We start from the raw sequence: 23,950 nt of genomic DNA on the forward strand, positions 1-23,950 counted from the left end.
GGGGCACAGGGCTGCCCCATTACCCTATATGAGAACGCCCATCGTTTCATGGGCTTTCCCATGAGAATGCCGGGCGTTCTCATGGCATTGAGGTGGTGACGCGGGTGCGGGGGGCGGGCAGCTGACATCAGTTGACCACCCATATCCATCCCAGCGTGCACGCCTATGTAAGTGACTTGAAAGTCACTTTTATATGCATGTACTTTCCACAGCTTTCAATGGTCGGCGACCATCGAAAGCTGTGGGAGGTTACCCGCGGCATACGACTGGATGTTTATGCTGAACATCCAATCGCAGCCTGTGCAGACGAACCTGCGCTGCGAGGGGGGGGGGGGCAGACACTCGCCGGGTGGGGTTTGGTGGATTTGCAAGGCCGCAAATAACCTCCAAAGCATTCGGTCAACACTATGAAGCTCGACATGACCTTTATACGGTTGTCCTTCCCACTGTTGACCTAATGCTTGTGTCGACCTTCAACCCTAGCCAAGTCGACCTATTTCAGGTGTCGACCTTCAGCAGTCGACACCTCCCTTACCCATGTACCATGAGGATAAGTCAGCATGGTTCGGTGATGTGAGAATTCACAGCGGACTGCGAGGAGAAAGCTGCCGCACAGACAGAGAGAGAACCCGCCCCATGTAAATTTACTAATGAATTGCAAATGGATCCCGCACCGCCATCGACTCGCAAATCCATACGCAATTCCCGAACCATCAAAAGGTTTTCGCAGTCTGTGCAATCGTGCGCAGCTCTGGCCCTTCCACTAATCTGCGTGGACTGAGTGGTTATCGCCGTTGTCACAGACCCTCATAAACCCCTGGGAACGCCTGAGTTTTTTCAGACACACACACAGGAAATGGCAGGTTCCCCCCTCAATTCCAGCCTTCTGTCAGTAGAAGTTCAGCCGCATTGCGTTTACGATACATTTACTTTAATCAATCAGAATGCCACATTCAGAACGCACTCATTCGTTGAGAACTCTCATTAGCAATCAAAGCTGAATTAGCCCCAAAGTCATTCGCATTTTAAAACAACTTCTAGGAACTGAAAAACTTTGAACAGAGGAAGTCACGGGAGGTCAAAGTATAAAGTGTGTGGGGAAATAATAAAGGTGACTACACCAGATATTAGCAGGGAGCCCTGTGCTGAGCATTATGGTACCTTGCATTACCGCAGGGCCGGGGATTGTAGGACAGGTTTCCTTAGGCCATAATCCACCGTTATTCGGAACATTATGATGCTCGTTATCTGTTAATGTAGAGGATTCCTGCTCAGACTGAGGAAACATCTCCTCCTGCTTCTGCTCATCCGTGTCCCAGGTCTGTGCGGGGGGAGTTATTGGTGGGCCCGAGACCTCTTTGTTAGGGTATAACTCCCGGCAGGCCTCCGTAGCCTCCTCAGCAAACTTCTGGATCTTCTCCCGAGACTCCTCGTTCCTGCCGAGTTTCTCATTACTCTCTGCGGCCAGTTCTCCTACAGAATCATTCACAGTATAATTCATAATGCAGATTTCTACACGGGCAGATGTTGGATAGATAAATTCATATAATAAAGAAAATATCCAGGTTATACTGGGCAGAGTAGTAGCATGGTAATAATGCTTCATGGAACATGTGACCTCATGATGTAACGGAGAGAGGGCGGGGCCTATCGGGATCAGGGAGTGGAGCTCCCAGCGTATTCCACACAGGGGGGGGGGGGGTACTTTGATTGATTTGCAAGGCTAACATAGGTCGGCGACCATCGAATGATGTGGAAGGGCCACACATATGTAAGGTTGCTCTGAAGCAACCTTACACATGCGTGCATCCTCGGGAGGAAATTGGCAGGCAGCTGGCATCCGGTTATGTCAGCTGCCCGCCCCCCACCCACGGCACAGCCTCATTACCATGAAACGCTGGATGTTCCCATATGGTAATGGGGCTGCCTGCCACACCAGGCCCTTCTCCCATCCCCCACCCATCCGCTGTCCTGGGTACGTGCCACCCCAGACACCCTGCAAGTCAAATATAAGTGCCACAGGGCAGCAAAAGTGCTATTCCCTTGGCCATGGTCCCCGAGCAGTAGCACCACTCGTACACCCCTATTTATGGTCCTGATGTTGGGTATAATACTAGTCAGAGGTCATAAGATGAGTGCTATTAACCAGTCCTACTCCTAAGCACATGATCACTGTTCTTCCATTAGTCACTAAGTAATGTGGGGTCCTCCCAGGTTTATTGTGGCCCCCTCTTTTGATGAATTGTATTGAGGAACACTACCTTTCCTATAAATAAATAGATATAAAAGAAATGTAGTCGAGGCTCCTTAGTTATATTCTTGGACACCAGCTTCTTCCGCAGGCCCGTTACCTCTCTGTTCCATCTCCGTCCTGCGTCTCCTCTCTTCTGCCTGTCTCCTGATTTCAGCTAATGCATCAATACTATCCTGGATCTTCTTCCTTTCTTTATTCTCCCAGTGCTCTCTCTCCTTAATCTCAGCTTCCCGTCCTCCTTGGGTCCAGGCGTTTGCACATGCCCTGAAATAGTTAATCATGTCATTGGTTGCCAAAATGCTTCAAATTGATTTATGGAAGACTGCGAAGGGCAATCCCATATTTCATATTACAATGTCAAAATAGATTTGATTGAACCGCTGATATACGGATGCGCCATCGCCCAGTGTGTACGAGCGATATATCTGAATGGCGTCGTTCACAGCATGGGCTCTGCAACACAGCCGATGCTCAATATATCTAGAGAGATATCAGCGCATCGTGCTGCGTGTACGGGCGATCCGCTGTTCGCCCGCACAGCTGCACTGGGGGCCATTGGGGATTGACAGCTCAGTGGGCAGACACATGCAAATGCGCCCGCCCCCTTGTGATGTCCGTTCTGACGGATCGGGCAGCGTGTATGGAGAACAGGCTGCCCGATCCGTATCTGCGGATATATCTACTAGTGTGTACCTGGCTTAACAGTCAAGGCTTTCAGGAGATCTATTTTTGAGCACAGGTGACTTAATTAGTACCTCTGTCAATGTGGTTTAACCTTCTGTGGTCAAGCACGATATACAGTACTTGTGACCTATCGGCAGATATCACACACATGCATCCAGTGACGGTTATTTCTAGAAATAACATTCTTATGTAATGCACACACAATGGGCAAACCAGGGGCCAAATGTAATAGGGATTTACAGTCACCGAGTGAGAGATTTTGGGAGAGTTTTCCCATTTTTTTAAAGCAGCAATCATTTACATGGCAAAATCAGGTTGTATTTGCAGTGTTTACCACGTAAAAAAATGGGACAACGCTCCCAATATCTCTAATTTTGGGACTCTCACTCCCGATTACATTTCGCCCCATATATATGAGGGAATGGATCCTTGGATAGATAGCAACTAGGTTGACAAGAATGAAGGTCGACATGCAGGAAGGTCAACATGACTAAAGATCAACAGGGTCATTGTGGCGACAGGGTCATTGGGTTGACATGGGGTTTTTCGCTTTTTTATTCTGAATGTCAACACTATTGTATTCTCCCGCCACGCCCTAGTGGATGGTAGGGCATGAAATACCCCCTGTCAGCACATGTCGGCTCAAAAAAAAAAAAAAGGTGAAAAACCCCATGTCGACCTTCCCCATTTCATGATGACCCTGCCAACCTAACCCATGTCGACCTTCAGTCATGTCGACCTAGTGACCATATCCCATATATGAGGCAGGGGCAGAAATGGACTCCACAAGTGTTATTGTCCGGTCTGGCCAGGTGTATACGGAGAGATCACAACTTTCTGAAAGATCTTTGCAATTACATAACAAGAATTGTAAGATCCTACGGAACACGATCAAACAGTGCAGACAAGATCCTACGGAACACGATCAGACAGTGCAGACAAGGTCCTACGGAACACGATCAGACAGTGCAGACAAGGTCCTACGGAACACGATCAGACAGTGCAGACAAGGTCCTACGGAACACGATCAGACAGTGCAGACAAGGTCCTACGGAACACGATCAGACAGCGCAGACAAGGTCCTACGGAACACGATCAGACAGTGCAGACAAGATCCTACGGAACACGATCAGACAGCGCAGACAAGATCCTACGGAACACGATCAGACAGCGCAGACAAGATCCTACGGAACACGATCAGACAGTGCAGACAAGATCCTACGGAACACGATCAGACAGTGCAGACAAGATCCTACGGAACACGATCAGACAGCGCAGACAAGATCCTACGGAACACGATCAGACAGCGCAGACAAGATCCTACGGAACACGATCAGACAGCGCAGACAAGATCCTACGGAACACGATCAGACAGCGCAGACAAGATCCTACGGAACACGATCAGACAGCGCAGACAAGATCCTACGGAACACGATCAGACAGCGCAGACAAGATCCTACGGAACACGATCAGACAGCGCAGACAAGATCCTACGGAACACGATCAGACAGCGCAGACAAGATCCTACGGAACACGATCAGACAGCGCAGACAAGATCCTACGGAACACGATCAGACAGCGCAGACAAGATCCTACGGAACACGATCAGACAGCGCAGACAAGATCCTACGGAACACGATCAGACAGCGCAGACAAGATCCTACGGAACACGATCAGACAGCGCAGACAAGATCCTACGGAACACGATCAGACAGCGCAGACAAGATCCTACGGAACACGATCAGACAGCGCAGACGAGATCCTACGGAACACGATCAGACAGCGCAGATGAGATCCTACGGAACACGATCAGACAGCGCAGACGAGATCCTACGGAACACGATCAGACAGCGCAGACAAGATCCTACGGAACACGATCAGACAGCGCAGACAAGATCCTACGGAACACGATCAGACAGCGCAGACAAGATCCTACGGAACACGATCAGACAGCGCAGACAAGATCCTACGGAACACGATCAGACAGTGCAGACAAGATCCTACGGAACACGATCAGACAGTGCAGACAAGATCCTACGGAACACGATCAGACAGTGCAGACAAGATCCTACGGAACACGATCAGACAGCGCAGACAAGATTCTACGGAACACGATCAGACAGCGCAGACAAGATCCTACGGAACACGATCAGACAGCGCAGACAAGGTCCTACGGAACACGATCAGACAGCGCAGACAAGGTCCTACGGAACACGATCAGACAGCGCAGACAAGATCCTACGGAACACGATCAGACAGCGCAGACAAGATCCTACGGAACACGATCAGACAGTGCAGACAAGGTCCTACGGAACACGATCAGACATTGCAGACAAGATCCTACGGAACACGATCAGACAGTGCAGACAAGATCCTACGGAACACGATCAGACAGTGCAGACAAGATCCTACGGAACACGATCAGACAGCGCAGACAAGATCCTACGGAACACGATCAGACAGCGCAGACAAGGTCCTACGGAACACGATCAGACAGCGCAGACAAGGTCCTACGGAACACGATCAGACAGCGCAGACAAGATCCTACGGAACACGATCAGACAGTGCAGACAAGATCCTACGGAACATGATCACATAGTGCAGACAAGATCCTACGGAACACGATCAGACAGTGCAGCACCTTTACTATCACTCTTCTTAAATGTAATGGAAACAGTAAATGTATTGGAATCATCTTGCGAGATAGTGGGAGTGCACGTACGCATGCTCCCGCTTCACTCTGAATGGGGGTCCCGCGGGTGCGAGCTAGGTACTTATCCCGGGGTACACTGCATGCAGCGCAGCAACAACAGAACAAGACACATCTGCACCCAGTTTGCCTTCCACTACTGTATGTTACATCCACCAGACACAATATATTTACCTGTCCCTTGGAAAGATGGGTCTGTCATCGAGGTAAGTTAGATCCTTTAATCGCACTGTAACGATCTTTCTGTAGTTAGGAATCTTCTTAATTACTTCATTGCCTATTAAGTTTAAGACATGCTACAAGAAAAAAAAAAAAAGTAGCAAAGATAAAGTGTAGCAAACAATGCAAGAGCCCCATCTGCATCACCCCGGTCTGTCTGCCCCTCCCCTATAGAAGATAAGCTCTCACGTGCAGGGCCCTCTCCCTTCTTTTTTTTTTTTCCTTCTTTCAAGTTGGACACACACCTACAGATATATTTGTTCAATCTGTCTGGTGGGAAGAAAAATCTGGTAATGTATGGGGGCCTATGGCACTCATCCATTTACTCCCAAATACTGGAAAACAGATAATAATCATTCATACAAATTGATTAAATCCGAACAGTCGGTTTTGTCCAAATTTCCAGCATTTGGGAGCATACATAACCAGATCTTTGTTTTCACCAGACGGATTGGAGAGATAAATCTTTAGGTGTGTACCCACCTTTACTTTAAGCCCCCCATACACTGGTCCAATTTCACCTGATTTCGATGGATCTGTGTGCTTAGCATCTCATCAGATTGTCAGAGGAAAACCCGCAGCCTGCCACTGTATATGTAGGTGGCTGTTAGTAAGCGGGCTGTGGGGGACCAATCGGCTGGGGAGAGGGTGCAATAGAATGGCCTGTGCCCTCCCCAGAGTGGCAGGGACCTGGACAGTTGTACCCTCAGCATCCCCCTGATGGCGGCAGCCTTGGTAGCAGTGCCAGATTAAGCCTTGAGAGGGGGGGGGGGGGGGAGGCAGATGTATACTAGATTGTGCACCTCCCAACTTGACCCATTTCAGGATGGATCAAATGTTTTCCAAAATATTAAAATGAAAGGTTTTATTTAAGCAGATAAAATAGATCATATATAAATAAACATGAAGAGGTTCTTCCCCTTAAGGGTATTTGGAGCCGACAAGGAATGTAAAAGGCAGGGATGCAGTCGGACTTCTTACATCTGCCTCACCTGCAGTGCAGCATGGTTTTGGCCATTTGGGCAAAATGTGCTGTGTGATCAGGTCTGAATTAGGCCGATTGAGTGTACACATTAGACAATATTTTAAAAAATATCATTCGGAAGGCCCTTTCTGAGTGATATCTTGTACATTATCCTCTAGTGTGGAACGCTCTAGCGCTTTACACTGCGAAAGGGGACTGATGGCTAACTCATACCTCCCAACATGACTTCCTAGCCAGCAACAGTTGCAGCCACAGCACAGCCCAAAGTGACAAGAGGGGTGGCACACAAACTGTCAGTGAGTCCCTGGCTGTAGTGTCTGTCAGTGTTTGGAATGACAGTCGATATAGCTCCCCTATTAAATTTTGGACTGTGCTGCAGCTGCACATCTGCAGCTGGCAAGGAAGTCCAGGAACAGAGCGTTTTGTCCCTCCTGGAATGGGTCATGTTGGGAGGTATGCTAACTGGACTGACCCCTATGTTTCAATAGTTAAGAGGAATACTCTAGATGAGGGGGAAGGAGAATAAAGTTATGAGATAATGAAGCTTTAATCTGTGTTTTATTGGGAAGGGAATATACCAGTCAAGAGAAAAAGGTCAAGTGTTTGGCCTACAGCAACCAATTACATTCAAGCAGTCCATTTTTCATCAGCAGCCATAATGTAGGTGCCCTATGAGACTTTTGTGACATCACAATTACGGCTGACATCACACAGCTGCTGAAGTCACTGAGCCTCAGAACTTAGTCAGACACTCTAGGTTGCAGTCACGTTTTGTGATATTGATAGTGTGTTTCGTCTAAGAGTCCTATTCTCGTCTTCGGACATAACATGGGACATGTTCTGAGAAAAGAAATGATGGAGGAAGCGTGGAGATATAAAGGAAAGAAAATGCAGAAGAGAAGGAGACAAAGCAGGAAAAGAAAGAAGGCAGCAAAAGAGGCAAGAACAAATGCTTTGGTCACAGGCTGGGACACCTTTAGGAGATTTATCACCAAGAAAAGAGATTGGTTCCTAAAATCATGCAGAAGATGCCCCAGATTTTGGCAAGTGAGACACAGGAAGAACTTGTCCCTTGCTGAAGCTCCAGGGGAAGGGAGCAAACATTTGGCAGGTGGAGGCTGGGACAGGTTTACTGGTTTTCTTAAGAAGAAAAAAAATCAATTCTTAACTGCAATTAGCAGAAGACAACCAGACATCCCACAGGCTCAGCAACCCACAGAAGAGCGCGCCACTGCCCCCTTAACCGTGGAAACTTTAACTTTTCACTCATTACTTGGAGAGGGAGGTTTTGGCAAAGTGATGCTCGCGACAGATGCTGTCCACAAGGAAAGAGTGGCTGTTAAAATCTTAAAGAAGAGAGTGCTACTTGAAGTCTCAAATAGGGTGTCGATACTAAACCACGAGGACATTTTGGCCGAGTGTGGAGTATTACGGTTGGCATACGAGAGTCCTTTCCTGACCAGCGGATACGCAGCCTTCCACACGGACAGTTACGTATATTACGTAATGGAACTGGCTGGCAGAGGGGACCTGTTCAGTTTTATGACGGAGAGCACAATGTTGAGCCCAACCACAATACAATTTATCGCAGCAGAACTGGTCTGTGGCTTGCAGTTCATGCACGCCAGAGGAGTCATACACCGAGACCTAAAACTGCAGAATGTATTGCTGACCACAGACGGCCATGTGAAGATCACAGACTTTGGGCTGTCCCTAATGAATGCATATGGAGAAATCAATGCCTTTGACATTGCTGGGACTCCTGGCTACATGGCGCCAGAAGTGTTAGACCGCCAGCCATACAGTGCCGGTATAGACTGGTTCGCATTTGGAGTTATGCTGTATTTACTCATCTTAGGACACCACCCTTTTGGTTGGAAACCTGCAGAGAGAAAGAGGAGAGCCCGTAAGCAAGAACCATCATATTACCGGCTTAGGGATTCCGTAACAAAGGACTTCTTATCTCAGCTTCTATGCAAAGACCAGACCCTCCGGCTCGGGGTAAATGGTAACGTGCGAGAACACCCATACTTCTCTTCTGTTATCTGGGAAAGCATAGAGACTGGAAAAGCAGCATCTCCAGTAGTCCAAGAGTTCAAATACATCAGGGATCTAACTCTTGTGTCCTACAGTGAAGTTTACAACGAGTCACTTCCCGTGTCCTACAGTGAAGCCGACAAAGAGCCAATTCCTGCCATGGACCAGAGCATATTTGAAGACCTACAATTTGTTTGCCCTAAATGGGGTGAATCATACCATAATGTGCAAATGGAGCCGGATACTATTACACCAGTTGACGGCGACCTGCACAAAACAGAGTAGAAAGATCTTGCTCCTGCTGCCTCTGCTGCCTGCCCCGACATCGGCTATGTCTCTGGCGATGTACGGTTTTCCACCTGTCAAGCAGTCACTACATTCCTTGTCTTTAGAACTGCATTGGGGATTAGGGCTACTGGCGACACCCCACTAAAAAAAACGACACTGAGCAGCCACCCCATGGGTGTGTTGGAAGAGCTGCTAATTATTTTATTTTTTAATGTTGACAGTTATATCCAACTCATTGATAACTTAATAACTTAAAAGGTAAGATTTCAGGTGATTATTCTTAAAGCAAAGCTGTACATGAAACTTAAGCTGGGTGTGCACTAAGCGCTATGTCGTCCAATCGGACTGATATCGCCTACATCGCTCAGTGTGTACGCTCAATAAGTGCCCTCCCGCAGTCGCATCCGATGTCGTCAGGTTTGATGTGCTGCCTATCTTGTAGTGTGTACAGCAAACTGGAAGACAAATGGTATGTTGGAGCGATTTGACGCCACCTTCATGCCACGCCTTTGAACAGACTGGCGAAGGTTGTTCTAGTGTATCCTGGAGCAATGATATATCACCTGCGACTCAATCATTTGAAAAAATTTAAAACCAAAGTGATTATACCAGTCAAAAGAGAAAAAAAGAGCAATTTATTATCCCTTCAAAACCGGACAAGTATAGGCCTATAGCAAAAGCAGTCCTCACACACATCCAGGGCTGCCATCAGAAATAAAGGTGCTGGGACTGTCATAATAGGCAAAAATCCCAAACCCGGGAGTCTACAAAAAGATTCCTGGGAGAAGTACATGAAACCTACTTTAAAAGGTGGCAAATCTATATATATATATATATATATATATATATATATATATATATATACACACACACACACACACACACACTTGCGGTAAAGGTAATCGGCACTCCGGACAGCTGTTTTGATGCTGCGGTGCCTTCCAACATAAAGTAATATAGGCGACAACACCCACTGTTTGTCCCAATCGGCTCACATGCACCTCAGACTATGTTGTGTATATGTTAAGTTGCCCATGCTCTTTATTTTACGTGGGCAAAACAATCTGCACATTCAGACAGCAGAAGGCAAACCATAGATCGTCAATTACTACAGCGATCTCTACAGGTGCCTCTGACAAACCGGTCGCTAAGCATTTTTTGACTGCTAAACATCCATGGTCATCCCTGCATCCCTCATCGACGGGATTCCCCCGTTAAGCCGTGGTGGTGATAGAGCTAAGGTCCTCCTGCGCCGTGAAGTGGTGTGAATCCATAAACTGGTTACCATTTGGCCACGGGGCTTGAATGAGTCCATCCATTATAGCATTTTTCTGGATGACTGACATTTAAAAAGGACATTACCTTTAATTCACCATATAACTTCTGCTCAAAAAATTATTTTATTGCTGCCTGTATCTATCTAATCCTAATAGTGTGCTATACAAGGAAAGCATACAGATTACTGATGCATTGAATTGCTAGTGCGCTCCACAGTGCAGGAACACACTTCCGCATCCAGTCAGCATACACACTGTACCCTGACGCTTCCTGGATGCGTGTCAGTTGCGCTCCAAAACCCGCTCACAGACTTCCGGTAAGCACACAGCGGTGCTTCCTTCCCATGTGACCTCATTGATGCTTCCTGCCCCGCTGGCGTGCGTTCCAGCATGCGGGCCATGAGTTTTTAAATCTTTTTGATTATTGTTACACAGTTGGCACAAAGCACGCGCACTTTAGATACACATGGATGTGAATGCACAACAGCTTTAGCGGATAATAGACCTATAATAAACAATAGCATTTGCTGTATAGTTCTCTTAATTGTACCAATTGAATTTTCATAGCAATTAACACTTCCGGGTCACAATGAGCATAAATAGTGAGGCAGTAGCCCCTGTCCACCTTTTTGAAAAAGGTCCATTCATTGTAGAAAATGTATTAAATTGCCAGCATTTTTGTACAGCAAAACGTCTGCAAAGTGATTTTTCAATGTTTAATACCATTTTGTAAAGAATGGAAAAAAAAATGTGTGTTCTGACATTTTTATATTACAATAAAGATTATCCCCACCTTTTCCCCTGCTCAGGGGAAAAGGTGGGGTAACTATATGGCGTAACTATAAATTTAGCTCCCCCTTGCCAAATAATTTGTGGCCCCCCTCAGTCACCTGACAATGGTGCAGACTGGTTACCTGGGCCACTGTGCGCCACCATGTGTAGTGCCGCAGCTCTCCAGGAGTGACGTGCGCCATGCGGCGTAACAGGGAGGACATCCCGTCTGCTGACATACTGTAGCCTTCCGTCACCAGCCTCAGCTTCCAAGGACCGACCAGGGATACTAGCGGAAGTGTGTGCGGGTAATGACACGGACGTCCTCCAGACGCAGAGGAGGTGAGGAGACTGGGGAGGGGTGGCGGGCTGTCCCCTAAGGTATGCAGCTACAGTACACAGCCACCGCCGCCCACTACTACTGAGTGACAGCAAACTGTGTCTTCATACAGGACAGTGGGTATTTTTCAGTACGCCCCGAGACCGATGGCTCCCCCAAGCCACAGCTGGGGCTGCCACATCATAGTTACGCCACTGCCTCAGAAACAACACGAGTTAGGAATGTCATTACGAATGCAATAAGTGGTTTGAGTTTGCCATGAGAATATCCCACTCGCACCGATGTGATCTGATACAGTACATCATACATGTGTCTAATGAATCCTAGCAACGGATTGGCTGCAGGACACCTTAACATCACATACCAAGTTTGGCATCTTCTCAAGGATATCAATTACGGCAGGATCGTCCAGTTTATTGTGCGATAAATCCAGGACGCTAATGCTGCGACACTCCTCCAGGTGCTGTATATCCTCCACTGTACGTAACTGATTGTGAGCAATCTGCAGGGTGGTCAGACCTGGGAGACAAGCTGGAACACAAGCACATTATTTAATCTCATTATCTACAGAGGCACCCTACTTCCAAACTATAGGGGTCATTCAGACCTGATCGCACAGCTGTGAATTCGCAGGCCGGCCGTTTATAGATAGAATGCACATACTCACGGCTCATAGTACGCATGTGCAAGGCCATGCTGCCATAAAATCCTGCTACTTTTTTGATCGCTGGCCCTATGGAAGTTGAATGCCAGGAAGTCGGTATTTGGTTGTGGCAGCCGGAGTGTCAGGGATAACTGAGGCGTGCCGAAGCGTTTGAGGGGAAGTTGTGTGGCGTAAGCTCCGGCACCGATCAGACTGTTTCTAGCACAGACTACACACACTGGGAAAGGCTTGCACAGGGCAGGAATTCACTCTGTCTGGGCGGCGTTCTGCAATTTTATAGAGGAGCAGTCAGGTCTGAATAACCCCAGAGATGTGAGCTCACCACATCACATTATATAGTACACCCTGGGGCAGTTAATATCGCAATGCAGCAAAGAGTTTCCCGTAACTTTAAAGTAACAATGAAAAAGATTTCTAATAACAGGATTTTGTAGGTATATCCAAATATATTTACATTTCAACCTATATTTATAATTAATATTTGAAAGAAAAAAAAAAGAATAATTTGAAGTACAGTACAACAGTAGTTGAAATATGCTTGTTTAACATGATCTACTGTATGACTTATTCTAGGCAGCCATTTTGTGAGGTCACCCAACATGCATTATGGATGGTGTAATGGGTAGTATTACTGCCTCACAGCACTGAGGTCATTGGTCCTATCCCCACCATGTGTTATACTGTATATACGGGGCAGTACGGATGGTGTAATGGTTACCATGGCTCTAACTTGTATATTCTCCCCGTGCTTGCGTGGGTTTCCTCCGGGTACTCTGGTTTCCTCCCACAATCCAAAAATATACTGGTAGGTCAATTGGCTTCCAACAAAATTAACCCTAGAATGTCTGTGTATGCGTGTACATGTGGTAGGGAATATAGATTGTAAACTCCACTGGGGCAGGAACTGATGTAAATGTTCAAATATTCTCTGTAAAGCGCTGCAGAATATGTGTGCGCTATATAAAAAACTGTTAATAAATAATAAAAATAAATAAATAAGAATACACCTACAGTATCAATTCAGCAGGAGGCAAGTGATATCAATGTCTTGGAAACACTTGTAAATTGATAGGCTGCATTATTATAAACTTCAGTCTACAAAATGGCTGCCTGATCTATGTGTAGATGTTACAGTAATTGCTTACTAATAAAAATAATATAACTATAACTATTACCAGGATAATCCTTCTACTTGAATAAACTTAAAAATTGATGTATATAATACAGAATTTTCCTCAAAAAATGAAGTAGAGTGGCAGACCTAATTCACATTAACATGTAAATCTTTAGACATACAGGGGAAGATGTATGAAGCAGCGATAAGGGAGAAGTGGCCCAAGGCAACCAATCAGCACTGAAGAAAAATCTATAATTTGCATAATATAAATTATACGGAGCGGCTGATTGGTTGCACATCTACAGTAGCTCACAGTTACAGTACGTGTATAAGAACACTCACACAGGTTCTCTATGGTCCTGATGGAATTGTTAGATATGTTGAGATTGTCCAGTTTCTGCATGTGTGTGAGATTCTCGATTTTATTGATCAGGTTTTGATGTAAAAAGAGACAACGTAGTTCTGTCTGAGCGCTGAGGTTCTCAATCTTCTGCAGACCGTTACATTCCAGCCACAGGCACTTCAGGCCTGTGTATTCCTCCAGATTCTCAATATGCATAAATCCTATTTAGGGCAATACGATTAAACAACGGAACGGCGCTATAAGAGAATAAAATGGCAGCAAAAGAAACAAATACAGTATAATTGCATACATACAGGTTGAGTCTCCTATATCCGAAATGCTTGAGACCAGAAGTAATTTCGATCTCAGATTTTTCTGTATTTTGGAATATTTGCTTATAGTAATGAGATATCTTGGAGACGGGAACCAAGTCTGATCACAGAATGCAATGGTTTCATATACATCCTATACACACGACCTAAAGATAATTTTATACAAACTTTTTAATAATTTGTTGTTTTTTTTTTAAATAAAGTTTTCACACATTGAATCATTAGAGAGACATTTTGTAACTACAGTATCTCACTCATGCTCATAAATAATTAATTAGTGCTCATTCTAGCACCCGCTATATTTGAAAACCCATGCAGCTCCTTTTCCCTGCCTGGGGTGTCGCTGTCTGCTGTAGTGCTTCTAGCACAGTGTGGTCTGTATATCAGCACTGATATGCAGACCAGACGTGTTCTAGAAACACCACAGCAGACAGCGACACCCCAGGCAGGGAACAGGAACCGCATGGGTTTTCAAATATAGCGGGTGCTAGAATGAACACTACTTCATATTTCAGACCAATTGCCTGATCTCCATAACTGCTCCACCCTGATGCCATCCCCAAGAGGCCGCATATGAACTTCTATCTGGAGTTTGTAGTTGTGCCACCCAGCAAACCTCTTTGACCCGGTGCATGTAAAGCGAAAGGACTCTAACCATCTAAATCAGGGTTGGCCAACCTATGGCTCTCCAGCTGTTGCTATTAGAGAATTCTAAAACGGTAGCAATGCATGCTGGGATATGAAGTTTCACAACAGCTGGAGAGCCACTGGTTGGCCATGCCTGATCTAAATGATGCAAAAAAATAAAATACCTCTGGACCTTTCTGAGGAAAAGCTGGAACCAGAATCACTCTTATTAAAATGGAATCTAGAAACAACTTTGAGAACAAAGGGAGGTCATGTCCTTAGGACTGCCCTGTCCATACACAGAATGAGGTAGGGTCATCTCCAAGAGAGAGAGAGCTTCAATCTCCTAAACTCTCCAACAGAAATATTACGTCCAATGCTTATAAGTGTTCGAGAAGATGATAAAAACAATGAAGAACCCTATTCAGATCTCATGGGACAACCAGGATGGATGCATGGATGGAGGCATGATGGGAACAACTTCCTGGAAATAAAAGGATTTCCTCTCTGAAATATTTCCTTTATAAGAAAACAGATAAAGTTCACACTGCTGGCTTAGATTAAATACCAGATTAGGTCTTCTTATGTTGGACATTCCCCAGTAAGCACATCCATAAGGAGGACTAGAGCAAGGGACACCCCCCTGTGTTGAGGACAGCAGACATCTACTGTATTTAATAAAACCTTGGCATGCCCTCAAGCCTAACAAGAACCCTCCATAATATAACGCCCCTGGGCCATTCATCCCTGACAGTTCCCTGACTGCCCCCCCCCCCCCCCCCCCTTCCACCACCCCCCTACCACCACCACCTATGGGAGACTAGAAGAAGGTAATTGTGTTTTTCTAATGCTGGTTGCCCGCTAAATTAGCAGGAAACCTACCTTCTTGTAGTGAAGTCAGAGTGTCCCTGTCAGCAAAAGAGAAACTCTCCAGAGACCCAATGCATTGTACTGACAGTGATGTGGGTCTCTGTTGGAGCAGGTAACCGCTATAAGGCACCAAATATAAATAAATAAGACAACAAATGTTTCTCCGTGGGGAGAACAACCTGCCCTGCCGGAAAAGAGAACAAAATGAATGGAGACTGTCCGCAGCCACCATGAAAGCCTGGTTCCCAGTCACTCACAAACAACCCCTGAAGGCAGATGAAGCTGTGGGTGAATATAAAGGGGGTGTGCCTGTTTCAGTGCCAAAATCCAAATGTGGGCAGGCCCCTCTCTCCAGCCATTATACCCTATAGTTCCAGTATCCCCCACTGGAGGAAAGAGAAATATTAAATGCAAAACATTCCTGCCATTTATTATGACGATTATTATTATTTTTAAATCCTGTGGCCAGCTGTATAATAATCCTCAGAATACACTATAGCAGGGTTTTATATGAGTGCAGAGCTTAAGTATATTGGGAATGGCCAGGGCCGCCACTAGTAATTTTGGGGCCCGGGACGGACCTTCAGTCCGGGCATAGCCCCCCGCTCCCGCTTCGGCAAAACACAACACCCCCCCGCGCCCCCCCTTCCCCGGAACTCACCTCAGCTGACCTTGCTCTCGGTGAACACACAAGCCACAACACAGGCACAGTGCAGCCTGCAGAGCGCCGAGCGCCTCTGTGTCCTAGGCTCGGCGCTCTGCAGGCTGCACTGTGTATCGTGCATGCCTGGCTGGGGGCCCGCAGGGTGGGGGAGGCGGTGTGCGGGGGTGGGGAGGTGTCACTGTGGGCAGCTGCCCGGGCCCCTCCAGAGGCCGGGGCCTAGGACAGCTGTACCCAAAGCACCCCCCTGTCGGCGGCCCTGGGAATGGCAATAGTGATCTCCACAGCTCACAATTACAGATTTACAAAAATGTTTGTTTCTATGTTTATAGACATCTGTCCATGTTACCAGTTAGACCATGTACTTGTAGCATTGGATACTATACTGTCATATTGTCATCATTAAGCTTTATATCCATATAGGCGCATCATCCACACATGGCTCTAGGAGTGGTGGCACAGTTGCTGCTTACGTCACACACCTTTGTAGTGTAGGTACAGAGTGTCATTTAGGTACGGGGTCCGGTATAATTTGTGCTGCTTGCACAGCTCTTGCAGGTACTTTTTGGTTATCCTACAGTAGAATAAAAGTATGAAAAACAGAGATTGTTATTATTATATAGATTCATATAGGATACAAATAATCACAACCACATTTTTAATTAGGGATGTAAGAAATTAATTTTCTTCCGGTATCAGAGAAGCCATGACGAGGCCAGGAAGCTTATCAAATTTTTTGCAAAATATATGTAACTAAGATCTCTGAATGACCCTCTATTATGTTGGTTTTTCAAATTGAATTACTAATGCCCTTTGTTGTTCTGGGGGTTGAATCCCCCTCCCTTGCAGCACCTGAGGGGCATTACTAGTTTGATTGAGCAGCTTTCACATTGGTTCTCTTAACCCCTTCACTGGTAGGTTTTCTCTTAGGGAGCCCTACCCAGTGGGCGAGTTTTTTTATGGGGAGCGCTCCCTAAAAAAAACCCACCTCTGTCTCCCCTGGGTCCGGGCAGCGACACTGAACCATCATTGAGCCGTTGCCTGGCCCTGCGCCCCGTCCCTACATGCTGCGACCCGGCTTGTCATAAGCCGGCGCCGCAGGCTGTAATGTAACAGCCGGGGGGGCGGGGTGAGCCAGGGGCGCGGCGGAGGGGAGGGAGCCGGGCAGCGTTGAAGCTGCCTGAGTTCAGCGATGAACCGGTGCTGATCACTGGCAATCCCGAAAATTTTCCAGACTTGCCAGCCTGGGCATTAAGGCATAGCCCGGAAAATTCTCGGGATTGCCAGTGAAGGGGTTAAATGTGCCACACAAATTTACTAAAAATCTCTTTCCAGTAGACAGACTCTGATAAGAATTAGTAGCCCATTTGGTGATGGCGTTATCCTATCAGAGCCAAGCTCCGGTAGTAAATCCCCCCATAGAAAGGCTGCTGACGCGGTCAGAAATGGAGAGGCTGCAGCTGGTATATGAGGTCTGCTGTGAGCTCTCTGTTGTACAACTGGGCGCTACAACGTGGTTGCTGGTACTTCCCGATAATGACACATTTCCTGAAAATATTTAATGATAAATAGGCTCTGTACAATACTATAGGTGACATAATTACCTGGGCCCCCATTCCTTCTCCTCCTTGGTGGATTCTGGTGCCAACTCCTTTATAAGATTGACATTTTCTGTACAGATGGGACTGGTCGCTTTAAAGGGAAAAGAAGTCAGGGAATTAGTGAGAAGTTAATCCCAAAAGCTAAAATATCGGAATGTATTGGAGTTGTACTAGTACAAGTATGGGCCCATCTCTACTAAACAGCAGGTTTTCAAAGCCATCAATTATCAGCATTTTAGCCAGTGCAAAACATTTCATTTACATTCTGCAGCCACAGACGCAGAAATCTGAAGGGTCCGGAAAACCACTATTTAGAACATAGAAAAATGGATTAAAATTGTTTATGCTGGCCAGTGGCGTAACATAAAATTTTGCTCCCCCCCGCCGGGACAATATCGTCGCCCCCCCCCCGTTAAAAGACAAGACACCCCCCCGGGGAGCTGGCAGGGGGGTCCGTGCGGCGCGGGGGTACCTGTGGTCAGGGACTCGGGAGAGCCTGGAGGTCCCTGCGGCGCTGATTATGAGTTGCCGGGGTCCCTGCAGCGAAGTGGAAATTTTGCGCTACCGCCGTGCGGCGGCGCGGGAAGCACTTCTGACTCTGAAAACACTGGGCGCATGCTGATTGGCTGAATCTCAGCCAATCAGTGTGCGGCCGCGGCCAGTGTTTTCAAAGTTAGAAGCGCTTCCCGCGCCGCCGCACGGCGGTAGCGCAGTATTTCCGCTTTGCTGCAGGGACCCCGGCAACTCATAATCAGCGCCGCAGGGACCTCCAGGCTCTCCCGAGTCCCTGACCACAGGTACCCCCGCGCCGCACGGACCCCCCTGCCAGCTCCCCGCTGCACCCACAAGCAGTGGGGAGCTGGCAAAGAAACAACAGCGCCCCCAGACCCCCGGCGCCTCCCCGCCACCGCAGGGGCTGCAGCCCTTTAGTTACGCCACTGATGCTGGCGGCTGTCAAAGTCAGGCGCAAGATGGAGCAATTCTATTGTTTCTTCATTCAGCTGCCGATGCTGGCAAAAAAAGACCAGTCTGGGCACCCAAATGGCATTTTTCACATTGCGCTCAGCACTTTAATCAGGTTTAGCAGGTTTTCGCAGCTAAACATGCGCTGCACAAAACAATTGAATAGCAACCCCCCAATCGCTTTAGCCAGATGATCGGGCAGGCAACAACTATTACATTGGCCCCATAGGGTTTGATTTCTACAGAAGAGCAATAACTGTGCTCGAAAACTTCATAGATTTTCAGAAAACTGAAGCGCAGAAATTTGGAAAACTAGCAGCAATGGGCACGGATGGGTGCCCATACACTTGTCCGATGTGGGACAATCCAGACGGATCTGGCTAAGAAATCATCCCAAATCTGATGTATTTAATGCCTCATCCAACTCGATGCGCATCGGTCGGACCCTACGGATTTAATGATCACTTGATCTTTGAGAAAGCCGCCGACAGACGTAGGCGGGGAAACGCGTCAGTTCTCACTCCATTTTTAAACCCATTGCATATACTTGCACACACTATCCATTGTATCAGCCGGTACACATTTTTTGTATGAATATTAATTGTTATTTTCTTTTTCTGTATTTATTTTTATTTAATTTTTTTATGTGTTATCTATGTATCTATTATGTTTTTATTTACATTGAGAAATTAACATACATTTATTTTCCTATATCTTATATGACTGGCATTATTAATTTCCTCGTATTGTTGATCAGTAATATTGTATTAATTTAATAATCTCATAATTATTTTAGTGTATTTGTTCCTAGCGCTACTGTTACTGTCTTTTTTTCTTGTCCTTAGGGCAGTGGTTCCCAAACTGTGTGCCTAGGCTCCCTGGGGTGCCTCAGGACACTGGCAGGGGTGCTTTGGGTTGGTGGACCAGGATCAATTCATATTATTTATGGACAATGTACCAGGCAAAACCAGTGCTTGTGGCTGCCAATCAGAATATATGTGGACAAACAGGAGCAAATCCTGTCCCTCGCCAGATAACTGAGATATATATAAACACAATGCACTTCATTTAATATTTTTTTTCTACATTTCTCAATAAGAAACATTTGGCCTAGGGGTGCCTTGAAAACATTTTGATGCTCTAGGGTGCCGTTATTCAAAAAAGTTTGGGAACCCCTGCCTTAGGGATTGGTTATCCCGCATAATTAGCAGCTGGAATTGATATATCCTTGGGTTCCTAGCGCTCACTATTTGTTGTTGTCCATTTAATCTGCTGCAGGTTCAATCTGTCGGATCTGACTCATCAGCAGCACATCGTGGGTGCTGTTCAGCAACTGCGATGTGTCAGGTCCGATCCTAGGTGTGTGCCAGCGGTGAAGCACCGCTGGCACACACCTATGTGCAGCTAGCTGCAGGGTCTGTGTGGTGCGGGGCGGGCAGCATGGTCAGTGGGGCAGGCAGCTCGCAGTGGCGGGCAGCAGGGTCCATCTGAGCAGCGGCGGCTGGGAGCTTGTAGTGGCAGATGGGAGGCCATCATTTCAAAATATTCAGCAACCGCATACTGCCGCCCGGCAAAATGCTGCTACAAGGCTTCTCCCATCCGCCGCCGCTGCTCTGACCAACCCACTGCCCGCCACTACAACCTGCCTGCCCCACGCCACCACCAGCTGGACGGACCCCGCAGCAGCTCCCCGGAATTACATCCAATAAATCGCATGCAATTTATTGCATGTAAAAATGTCACATCAAGTGACAAATCGCAAGCGAGCCTCCCGGGGAGCTGCAGGGGGCTCTCAAGGGCAAACTGGTCTACATGGAAACAAAGGAATCTTTGAAAATACTTTTTTTTTACAAAAAGCAAACATTTGATACTGACATACACTTAACACTAACAGATAGTAATGATTGATCCAAGAAAAGTACAGAAATTCTCTAATAATCTCTCCCTCCCCAGTGACCGCTGTCACAGACCCCAAACTGGATGGGACAACCCCCCAGACAGCGGATGGAGACGAGAATTACAAGCTCCAGAAAAAGCATGGTGTGCTGCAGGTTCTGTCCAGTGTTTTGGGGTCCGGACCCTTCTGTTTTTTTACCAAATCCTAAATTATTCTTGGAACACAGGTCTGACAAGCAAACCTGGATACATCTAGCAATATCATTTTCACAGGGAATGCCATGGGAACATCTCTACTGCTAAAAGACACAGGGGATCTTTTAAAAGACAAGTTACACAACAAATATTACTCCATAGTGTCTGACTGTAATTCATTGCATTAAATTCCTATCTGCTAATATAGGTTATGACTGGCTGGGCATGATGGGACTTGTAGTACCATTGGCACTGGACACATAATATAGTACAATGCAGTTTAACTTACCTTGCTGCGACGTTCCATTAATGATTGCACCTGCAGGTGTTTCTTGTGCAGGTTGGCAAATGTCTTCCATGATGCTCTCCCCCATGTTCCCCTTGCCCGGTACACCCCTCTCACAGTTCCCATGTGCAGTCTCTGCTGTTGCTGGAAGCATTGTCCGCTGCTTCTCCCAACTACAGACAACAGAGACAAACTGCTGCTACTGAAGGTGCTCTCCAAGCATAAAACAGCACCGGGTCCCAGTGTGACCGCTTTCCCAGCTTCATTAACCACGCTGAGACCAGAGCGTCCACAGTCACCATGGAAACGCACGGTGCCGCTCCCATCAGCCACTGCGTCCGGCAACTTCCTGCTGCTTCTCTAGCAACGGCACTGCTCAGTGCGGGCCCTTAGCAACGGCACTTTGTGGCAGCGCGGTAGTTTTAGAGTGTTGTTGTGCCACTGCTGGGCGGCTACACAGGCTGCGGGCAGAGTGAGAGCCTGCTCTGCGTGCCCTTGTGCCTGTGTGTTATATTGGTGTTTATACAGCCCGGACTGTGTGTGTGTGTGTAGGAGATGTGCTAGCTAGATAGTGCCCAGTGCTTGGTAGTGGAGTATGGCAGCTACTGTAATATTTGACATACATCCTCACAGTGGGTCCCAAACCTTATCTGGTGGACACACTAAAGAGTGACATCAATATACCCATATAAAACATTTAAACAGGGCCGGCGCCACCACTAGGCAAATCTAGGCATTTGCCTAGGGCGCCAGCCACTGGAGGGCGGCACTTCGCCTCTCGCATGGAGGCTGCAGGGGTGTCCGTGCTGGGTACCTGCGGCACTGTGTGATCTGGCGGCGGGGTCCCTGCAGTGATGCGCGCTATCCGGCAGCCAGGCGGCGGCGCGGGAAGCGCTGCTGGGTTTGAAAACATTCCGCATGCTGATTGGCTGAGATTCAGCCAATCAGCGTGCGGCGAGTTTTCAAACCCATCAGCGCTTCCCGCGCCGCCGCCTGGCTGCCGGATAGCGCGCATCACTGCAGGGACCCCGCCGCCAGATCACACAGCGCCGCAGGTAACCCCCCCCCCGTAGGCACCGGGGCGCCCCACCCCCCACCCCCCCTCGCCTGGGGCGCTCCGGTGCCTTGCACCGGCCCTGCATTTAAACGATAGCAACATAAATTGTGCCAGATTATGGGGCAAATATATCACGCATCGCATTTGCAATGCGATCTGGGTGGATTGTTACCGCACATCACAGCAATGTACCATCCCTGACACGCAGGGACAGGGCTCTGAAAGGAGCTTGTCCCTGAAATGTACTGAGCAGGGCGCCAGGGAGTATGCGCATACGCGGTTAGCACTGATTGCACTGCCCCAGCAGCAGTGCGGTGTGTAGCCCATAGGCTACAATGGGCTACCGCCTTCTCAGGGATGCAATGCTGACCATTATTGATACATCGAACAGCTTCGCATCCCCCATAGTAACCTATGGGGAAGCGGCCGGCAGGGGTGCAGGAGGGATCGCAGCAGGGAGCGGCGATTCCTTCTGCAGTGCCTCCTGATACATTCCAATCATACTTAATATTTGCGGCTAACCCCCCAAAACAGGGGATTTTGTCGCAAATATTGTATGATAAACGTGCCCCTATGCCATACTTGCCTACCTCATACCTCCCAACGCGGACATTCCCGGGTTCCCCCCCACGGCCGGCAGTGTGCCGCTGCGAGGGGGGGGAGCAGTTGGGAGTCCCCCCCCCAATCTGACAGAATAGACGCAGCGTCTATTCATGGTTGTAAACGGGACGCGACCTAATTAGTATACGCCGCGCGAGTGTCCCTATTCTGACATTGATAAAGTTGGGAGTTATGCTACCTGACCCTCTCCATGCGGGAGAAAATGCTCTGCTCCTGGACTTCCCTGGTAATGTATGATTGCCGCCACCTGTGGGGAGCTAGGTAATAGATAAGAAAGGTGTCACCACAGGTGATGGCAATCCTACATTACCAGGGAAGTCCAGGAACAGAGCATTAGGGTCCTGACATGGCCTGGAATGATGATCGCCTGGTATAATGGTGAGCATTAATATCATCACCTTTTGGAATGCATATTAAGCATGGTTAATAATGATTTATTACACTCGGGACAGTACAACGCCAATCCTAAAGCATACTTGCTTCCTGGAATGGCAGGGAGGCTCCCCAAAATTAGGTCTCCCTCCTGGCCCCCCGGGAAGGTGGGCAATTTTCCCACATCGCCCCGCAGACCCAGCACCCCCCTTCACTGCTGCAGTAAATACCAGGTTTCGCGGGTCTGCGGCAAGTGAAATGTTATCACCTCCTCCAATCCCTGGACCCGCAAATTGCCTGGCAAGGGCGTGGGGCTTGGTGATGTCAGCCTCATCCCGCCCCCGACACGTACTATCTGGTCTCCTCTTTGGGCTTCTCCCGTAGAGGAGAAAAAAAAAGTAGGCAAGTATGTCCTACAGGAGAAAAAATGAGCTGTTAACTGGGTGTGTTTTATAAAGTATTTTAAAAAGAACACTAGATCGAATTGGGATCGAATAGAAAGACAGTCGCACTGTGTGTACACCCCTTAAAGTGCAGTTAGCCAAAATCAAATAGACAAAATTGGATGTTCAAAATAGAAGTGAACCTGAATCGCACTGTGTTTCACACCTTTAGATACATTGGGAATCTGTACTGTGCTTAATGTTTGCTGTTTATTTCCCGCATGATGCATTTCAGGTTGTCATGCTCTGTAAGACACTTTGCATAAAGTACATTTAAAAAATAATCTGCCCTTTCTTTGTCCTTAGCCATATTTACGAGATACAGAAAAATCAGCAC

General features: G+C 47.4%; 1 protein-coding gene across 4 annotated transcripts in view; it reads right to left on the reverse strand.

Moving 5' to 3' along the window:
* The window catches only part of LOC146045282 (dynein axonemal assembly factor 1-like), a 32,470-nt gene extending 10,980 nt beyond the window's left edge, over positions 1-21,490 (reverse strand). The window contains exons 1-8 of one of the 4 annotated variants that reach the window (XM_083164025.1): positions 21,124-21,490; positions 17,784-17,871; positions 16,662-16,753; positions 13,689-13,910; positions 11,930-12,096; positions 5,823-5,944; positions 2,352-2,518; positions 1,162-1,473 (exon numbers count right to left, since the gene is read on the reverse strand). In XM_083164025.1, coding sequence (XP_083020151.1) covers positions 1,162-1,473; positions 2,352-2,518; positions 5,823-5,944; positions 11,930-12,096; positions 13,689-13,910; positions 16,662-16,753; positions 17,784-17,871; positions 21,124-21,274 — 1,321 coding nt within the window. In that variant the 5' untranslated portion in view covers positions 21,275-21,490. Of the gene's footprint in view, positions 1-1,161; positions 1,474-2,351; positions 2,519-5,822; positions 5,945-11,929; positions 12,097-13,688; positions 13,947-14,003; positions 14,168-16,661; positions 16,754-17,783; positions 17,872-18,252; positions 18,382-21,123 lie in introns of those variants that run through there. The other 3 variants (XM_083164027.1, XM_083164026.1, XM_083164028.1) reach the window with 3 other exon arrangements.
* Between the last annotated feature and the right edge of the window lie 2,460 nt (positions 21,491-23,950).

Source organism: Crinia signifera, chromosome 11 (assembly GCF_055691185.1).
Source record: "Crinia signifera chromosome 11, ASM5569118v1, whole genome shotgun sequence".
Taxonomy (NCBI): domain Eukaryota; kingdom Metazoa; phylum Chordata; class Amphibia; order Anura; family Myobatrachidae; genus Crinia; species Crinia signifera.